The sequence below is a fragment of the Pyrus communis genome, chromosome 14 (genome assembly GCF_963583255.1).
Source record: "Pyrus communis chromosome 14, drPyrComm1.1, whole genome shotgun sequence".
In the NCBI taxonomy this organism is placed as follows: Eukaryota; Viridiplantae; Streptophyta; class Magnoliopsida; order Rosales; family Rosaceae; genus Pyrus; species Pyrus communis.
In genome coordinates this window covers 5,582,628-5,590,611 of record NC_084816.1, presented here as the reverse complement: position 1 = coordinate 5,590,611, position 7,984 = coordinate 5,582,628, and the positions used below count along the sequence as shown (strand labels likewise).

Here is a 7,984-nt window from a genome sequence, read left to right as displayed (position 1 = left end):
GTCGTGGAGTGTTGTCCCACATGAGAAAGTTAAGGGACATTGTACGTGTTCATATTAAGAAGTTCAATTAGTATTCTTTTTTATTGCCAATTGATTTTTAGGTGAATTGTAAACTTCTTTTTTATGAGATTAGAGAGTATGTTTGTGCACATTTGAAGCCTAATGTCTGCATGTATTCAGTAGTTAAAATTGTTCACTATTAAGATCAATAATTTTGTCATACATGAAGGAGCATTTAAAGATGTGGAGTGTTGTCCAACATTGAAAAGTTAATGTTCCTTGCACGTTCTTTTAAGACGTTCGACTACTTTTTTTTATAGCCGATTAGCAATAAAATATATCAAAACTAACATTATTCTTGATTTAGGGTGGAATCTCAACATATTTCACATATTACTTTTGCCTTGTTTCGTTCTTGATACTTTCCTAATTACCTCTCCATGTCAAGATATGACATAAATTTTACAAATTCTTCAATAAAAAATAGAACTTTTTCTACTATAGACACTAATAAAACATGTTTACAGCATGCTAGCTTAGAGCATCTTCAAAGAAGATGTCAAATTTTAAACATAAAATTTGAATTTAATGGCCTACGTGACATTTTGACATTTTTTAAAGTTTTATTCTCCACCCAATATGTCAAATTAAACTATTATTTTATTACACTATTTTATTTTCATTTTATTTTTATTTTTTAAACGCCAAACGAAGCCCAGCCCTTCTTTCTTGACTTCTCCTGATCATCTTCTTTCTCTCTTTTTCTGAAACTTTGTATATACCTGCTTCTCTTCTCCATCATTCTCTCAATCTCAATTTTTTCTCCTTTCGTTGATGATAAATTTAAAAGAAAAAGTAAAACAAAAGGATCGCTGCAGGAAAAAAATTGATATTTATATTTTAATGGATCTGGATTCGCAAGATTGATGCAACTTTCGCTAGACAGAACGGTGTGCACAGACGAGAACACAAATTAATTTCCATTGTTGAGAAAAAATCCAACTATGAAGACCACGGCGAAGAAGGGAGGAGCAGATTTTCTTTTTCAGGGATTGCAATGAACATTCGAGAGCTCTTGTCTGAGCTACGCTGCGAAATGGAGAAGGACAAGCTGCGATACTCTTATAAAAGACAAAAATAAACCTCACATCAGATTTACGTTTAGGTTTAAACGCTATATCAGCAATCTTTACCCTTGGGTTTTAGGTTGAGATTGTGAGGTTTGTTTCTGGGTTTGGTTCCCAAAAAAGGGAAGAAGAAGGATGAGCGGCGAGTGAGATTTTAGGTTCCAGTGAGAGAGGAAAGTTGGAGATTTGATAAAAATTTAATAAAAAAACATTTAATAATGAATTAAAAAATATTTGAAGCTGCTGTGAAATTTGGTGCAAGGGGAATACATGTTATTCCATGTTATACCACATCAGATTTGGCTGTTCGGTTGGAAATAATTGTTGGTTTTTTCTTTTATCATTATTATTGATTTGAACATTTTGACATTTCATTTGAAGATGCTCTTAGTATTTTTCTAGATTTTTAAAAAGCTTATGTTAGCATATTTCCCAGTAATATGACCAATATCAAGAATTCATTCGTCAGACAACCGGATGATGCTTTTGATGCTCTTCTTATCCCAATTCTTACATGCTCTTCTTACTTATTACATGGAGTTATTAGATCCCTTAATTGTTTGTGCAGAAGCGTACACTCCATTGAGTGAGTGACCAAAAGATATCGAACAAGAATTATAGAATTGATTGAAATTTTCCTTTTAACAAGTGCTAACCAAAATAGAGGAAGGACACTAAAGCAAAACAATGTATGACGAGCCAGTTCAATGTACCATGTAAAGACATTGAAAAATTCAGTCCTTTTACAATGCATATGTTAAGTAATTACTCGTTTAGAAATACTTTTAAATGGTTGAAAGTACTTTTGGTGAAAATATTTTTTAAACCAATTCTTAGTAAATATGCAAGTAAATTCTGGAAAAACGTTTTAAGTGTTTTCAGCAAGAAGTACATAAGTGGTGTCAAAAACAATTCAAGTGCTTTTAAAACCCAAAAATATTTTCTCAAAAAACACTTTCAATCATTATAAAAGTATTTCTAAACGAGCCGTAAGTCCTTTTGCAATCCTACTATAAGTACATATTCATGCTAATGGATACACACACATATACGAATTGCTAATATGCTTGCCAATTTAAATGATTAATGGAAAAAAAAATTAACATCTCAAAATGTATATAAGTACACACACGTGTGTGTGTGTGTGTAGAGAGAGAGAGAGAGAGAGAGAGAGAGGTATTCAGACAATAAGATGCTGAGTATTTTAATTACACCGTATATATTGACAACATTATTTGCACAATGTATGTAGTATTTGATATGTATGCGCCAAGAAAAAGAAAATCGATAGAACTTAAGACAGGCATAATATCAAATTAATTAGTCCATGTATTGGCTACATTACTAAGCATATGACTCTAATTTTTTCCATCATCCAAAGCACCAACTGGGTCTTTCTCTTAATATGCATCCTTTTGCTTAATTTGAAGATCATGGAAATTTAACTCTTCCTATATCTCCTCACATCCTTTACAAAAACAAGAATTGGCAAGTCATGATTTTTTGAGATGTGGGCAAGCATACAGCGCGCATAAGCCTTGGCTACATGCATCTGGCTAGGGTTCTGTCAAATGTCTTCAGCAACATCGGACATTTGTAAACCCTAATTTCTACACAACAAAGGCACATGCGTATATATAGCTTTTTCATATTTCCTTGCATTCTGATTCAATGTATTTATAAACACGGTCTATCAATCACTAAAAGGGAGTTTTATTCGCTTCAATCACTACTTTCAGTTCCTCGATCGATCATTAAGGCTAAATAATGTATATAATTCGGTCAAGATGCATGCGCTTTGAAACTCATAAATATATAAAATCTTGAAAATCTTCAGTTTCTTTATTAATTTTGAAGATTTGAACAATCAAATTGAACCCTTCCCAACAACACAAGGTTAATTATGTACGAACTCAAATGAAAATTCGATACACAATACCAATAAATTATGAATCAACAACATAATGAATAAATAAATTAAAATGTATAAACATGAAAGAAATTAAGATACCGGGATTGAAATAGAGTAATTTCAGATTCATCAGAAGAACTTTCTTGTAGTATTTGCCGTTGATGACGACGAATTTTGAGGCTCAGGTCCTAGTCTAAGCTCAAGGTCTAACTCCGAACCTGATAACTGCAAACTCTTTTCAAGTTGATCCCCGCGAACTTGTGGTGTACCTGGATTTTGATGATCCTTGTTATGTGATGGTGTTTGAGAAAGCAGTGCGAGTTGTTGCATAGTGGTGTCACTTTCTTCACTGAGAAACCAAGGCCATGGTGCCCTTATTGTGTTTCTACCAATATCACGACCAATAGGCTTATTGTGTTGCAAAGAATTGATGGTAGGGAGTATTGGAGAGTACAAGGATGGCATCTTTGGGATGTCCAAAAGGTATTGTTTTTGTTGTTGTTGGTGGTGGTGTTTAGTTTCGATAGTATTAGATGAGGAGACTTGCTTGAGCTTGGCCTTGTCTTTTCGGTGAATGTTCATGTGCCCTCCTAAAGCTTGTGCATTAGTAAACCCTCTTTTACAAAAATTGCACTCATACAACTTTGCTGCTTGTTTGTTTGCTCCTTCTTGTTGTTGATCATCCGATGTCATCACCTGGTCTGAATTTTCTTGATTTGCCCGACTAGACTCCATCGCCAAAACCAAACAATTAACCGAGAAAGAGTGATGAGAAAGAGAGAAGGGAGAGATGGAGACAGAGAGAGAGAGAGGGATAGAGAAAGGGAGAGAGAGAGAGAGAGAGAGGGAGAGATAGGACAACTAGCTTGTTGGTAGCGAAGAATTATATTTATTTAGGGAGAGAAGGAAGGCCTGCATTCTAGATATTAATTACCTAGAAATTATTTAATTTCTTTCATAGTCATAGCATGCTATGCAATTTCAATTGTACCAAGGACAAACAAATTACAAAACTTACTCATGTTAAACTAGACTTGTTACTCTCTAATTATATATATATACACACACACATTTGAAAAACAAGTATTTTGGTATGTTTGGTCTTAATTATATATATATATATATATATATATATATATATATCACTTCTATTAGTTTTTGTTGTATTATGGTGGGATCATTATATGTTTGGATACCTGTAAAGAAACCAACAAAATTAATTTGTATCTTTTCTTTTATATTTATTTCCAACTTGTTTTGCCTTTGGTGTTTCATAGTGGAACTAATTTAAGCACATATATATGCTTTAAATTATATATAGAATCTAGGTAGAACACATACAAAAAAACTAGTCACTTTTCTTTCTTTCTATTTTGGATGAAGTGATAACAACTCTTAGACAATCCCCACATAATGATAAATAAGATGATTTTGAATCAGCTTGATATGATGACTTCAGTCTACTTCTTAATTTGTTTCCTTGTTCTATCGATCATGGCAAGAAGTATTACTAAAAATAAGTACCATTGTTTTTTTTGGAGGGGGAGCGGGGTGGGGATTGTTTAATAGTTTATATACTTGACAGTTCGAATCACATAAGATCTTGCTCTTTGAGATTATAAAGAGAACAAAGGAATTATTCTTATTGTGACATGAGATTTTAATTAGCACATTTTGTGTGCGCTTAAATTATTTACGAAAATTATATTTATAAATATTATTGACAAATATCTTAAATTTATTATGCAAGCGTGCCAAAATACTAACTACTTTTTTTTTATTTTTTTATTTTTTATCTAATGACACGTCTCTTCTTAATATTAAAATTTGAATTCTACTGATACATATATTTTTAATGTTAGAATGGTGCCAAATTTGAATTCTAAAATAAAATAGTAATAATACATGCATGCATGAGTTATCAATGAATTAAGATTAATTGTATGACATAATAGTATGAGAATTATCATTGATGATGACAAACTTGTCTAAAAACATCACCACCTTAATGTTTGATTGATTCCAACTTTTCCATTTCAACAATTGTTTACCACTTGTGGAGTCCTAGTTAGGGTTTTGGCCGACCAGGCTGCAGCCATATGGTATCTACAGTGTTATAAATATATATATTGCCGTTTGACAGCCAAAGCCTTGGTAAGACTTTGAAGGTGGGGATGATTGTGAGCAAGTCGGCCAAAGTCCGACAAGTGAGTCCAACCTGGTAGTAAGGTTTCATGTGTCATAAAATGTAATTAGCACTCACAGAAATGAGAAAAACGAAGCTGGCAATTAGATTTAAGTTTTCATAATAAGAACCAACTGGCATCATCTCAGCCCTAGATATTTGCCACGTGGAAGCATAAGACCGATAGTTGCTTGATTTTTCTTTAAAATCAATTCTTAACGAATACACTTAAACTTTTATAAACTCTTTACATGTTTAATTGTTTGGTAAGGAATGTGAATATAAAGGATTGATGCTGAGAATGAATGAGTATGAGATAAACACATTCTTTCAAAGAGATCTTGAATTTTCAGGTGACTCTAAAGTGTTAGTAAACAAAGGATATGAAATGAATATGGTTTTATAGACTCTCTTAGATTAAATACACTATTAAACAATCATTTAAAAATCTGATTGAATACTCGTAAATTTGTTAAAGAATAAATATATAAGATCTCTCAAAGAGCCCAATTCAGTCACCCTGATTTGACTTATTTTGTTTCTCTAACTTTCAAAATTTGGTTTGTTTAAAAAGGGATTTGGAAAGCCATTAAATACTACAGTCTGGTGGTATTATTCTTTATTTAGAAATGAGAGGTTTTAGGTTCGAATATCTTGAATGACAAATTAAATGCCAAATTAAGTTGTCTATTATGTAACTTAACCCAACTTTTCCTTCCCTAGTATAAAAATATTGATATACTAAAAAAAAGGGGTTTGGGTAACACTAAAGAGAATTACGGCTTTTGTTTGCGCTCTCTTTTATGAGATATTCATGAATTGAGTAATGGTTCTTACTGGAGGAATTTCACTTGTCTATGCTGAAGTTGTTTTTTAATATTTTTAATTTTTACTATTATTAGGGGATGAGGATAGTTCGAAATTATTACAATAATTCAGGAGAGGTGGGAATGTCGAACATGGAACATATGAATAAAAACCCAACACTCTATCCATTAGGATATTCGACCACATCCGGCTTTGGTGAAGTTGATCTAAGAAATGTTATGGAAAAGCACCAAGGCTAAACTTTTATTTGATTGTTTTCCAACTAATTGTGTGACAAGTTCAAAAAAAAAAAAAAGGATTCTTCAGATATAGGGTTAGGGTTAAATTGAATTTGAAGGGGAAAAGTTGTATTTGCCATATATTCCAATCATAATTCTAAGAGGAAAAGTAACCGGATCATAATCTTCATTTTTCTCATATTATGGTTATCAAACAATTAAAGAAAAATGGAGAAAAAAACGACAAAACAGATGGTGAGAAGAACCGAACATTATACGGAAACAAAAAGATGAGTAAACAATGGAATTCAGATATTTTCTGCCAGAAAAGCGTTGCATCCTGTTCTTATTGTCGTTCTCTTTGAAACGGTGTGTCAAAGGGTCCAAATCGGACACCAGGGCTCAAATTTGTTATGTTTTGACTTTGATGCTAATTTTATATCTTTTTAATTGTTTTTTTTGTCCTTTCAACCATCTGATCCATCTGATTCACATCACAAAGTGTTGATGCCTCAAAATACAAAGTCATGGCTAAACTTGGTTGGTTCAAGTCATAGCACTCGTGCTAGTGACAGACTCAGACCTGGATATCCAAGTGACCCCTGCAATCAAGGTATGTTGGTCGAAATTTGAAGGGGACAAAGCCATAAAGTAAAAATGATGTGGAAAAATATGAATAAATTAAAGTAAGATATAAAAAGAATAAAATACTAGAGTACGTAGTGAGTGTGATGGACCATAAATTATAATGTATTATGTAGGTAATGGAATCTAGAGCGTCTAAATATCCATAGCTGAAGTATACAACATAACACATCTGAAGTTGTTAACTACAAAGTTAGTAAGAACAATCCCTACACTGATGAGGAAAGATTATGCCACCATCGCTCAACGTCAAAAACCCCAAAACTTACTAAATCTTGGAGGGGTGCAAAACAAAAAATACGAGTAGGCAAAATCAAGTATCATATTGTAAATCAGAAATTATAGTTCCAAAGTATCATATTGTAAACCGCAACACATAAGGAATACCATGGCATCAGTGAAAATCAAGTATAACTGGAAAACAGGTTTAACGCAATCATCAATAAAACAGATATGGTATGCCCGTCAGATAATGCAGACATACGAGCTCATGCAGAGTTTTTTGACATGAACATGTTGGGTATATAAATCTACGCTCTAGTAATATTACATACATGTGAAGCTGGCGCTAAGTGCATCACATACAAATCCTAGTTACATCACATACAAATTCTAGTTACATCACACAAACTAGTACAAGCTAACACCTACAATGAATTCAATGTGTAACGGTGCATGTGAACATACATATGAAGTTGGTCCTGACACCGAACAATACTATAGACATCGTGTAAGCATGCGTGATGCACGGATAAGTCATATATAAACATGCCATGGATAATCTCTCAAATCACAAGTGTCACAAATCATAATTTCGTACAAAGGATTTCATAGTAGCAAAACGTTCCAAAGTGGGGTTCACAAGATTATAAATCACATCATCGTCAACACATAAAACACTTGCATTATCTAAGTAAAAGTAAAGCATGATATAAAAGTATCATGTAACAACAGTTTTGAAAACATATATGTATAATATAGTTTAAAGGCAAAAGCCTATACATATACACCGTACGGTCGTAGCCGCCATGTCTTGCACGCTCTTGTACACTCGAGATAACTTTCCTAA

The 7,984-nt window shown here is 32.8% G+C and overlaps 1 protein-coding gene across 1 annotated transcript; it reads right to left on the bottom strand.

Moving 5' to 3' along the window:
- Positions 1-3,168: 3,168 nt before the first annotated feature.
- LOC137715015 (zinc finger protein 11-like) lies at positions 3,169-3,774 on the bottom strand. The gene has a single exon (XM_068454214.1). The coding sequence runs from the start codon at positions 3,772-3,774 to the stop codon at positions 3,169-3,171; it is 606 nt and encodes a 201-aa protein (XP_068310315.1).
- Between the last annotated feature and the right edge of the window lie 4,210 nt (positions 3,775-7,984).

Excerpts from the sequence above, each read along its gene's own strand:
- LOC137715015 (XM_068454214.1), bottom strand. The coding sequence starts at position 3,774 with ATGGAGTCTAGTCGGGCAAATCAAGAAAATTCAGACCAGGTGATGACA.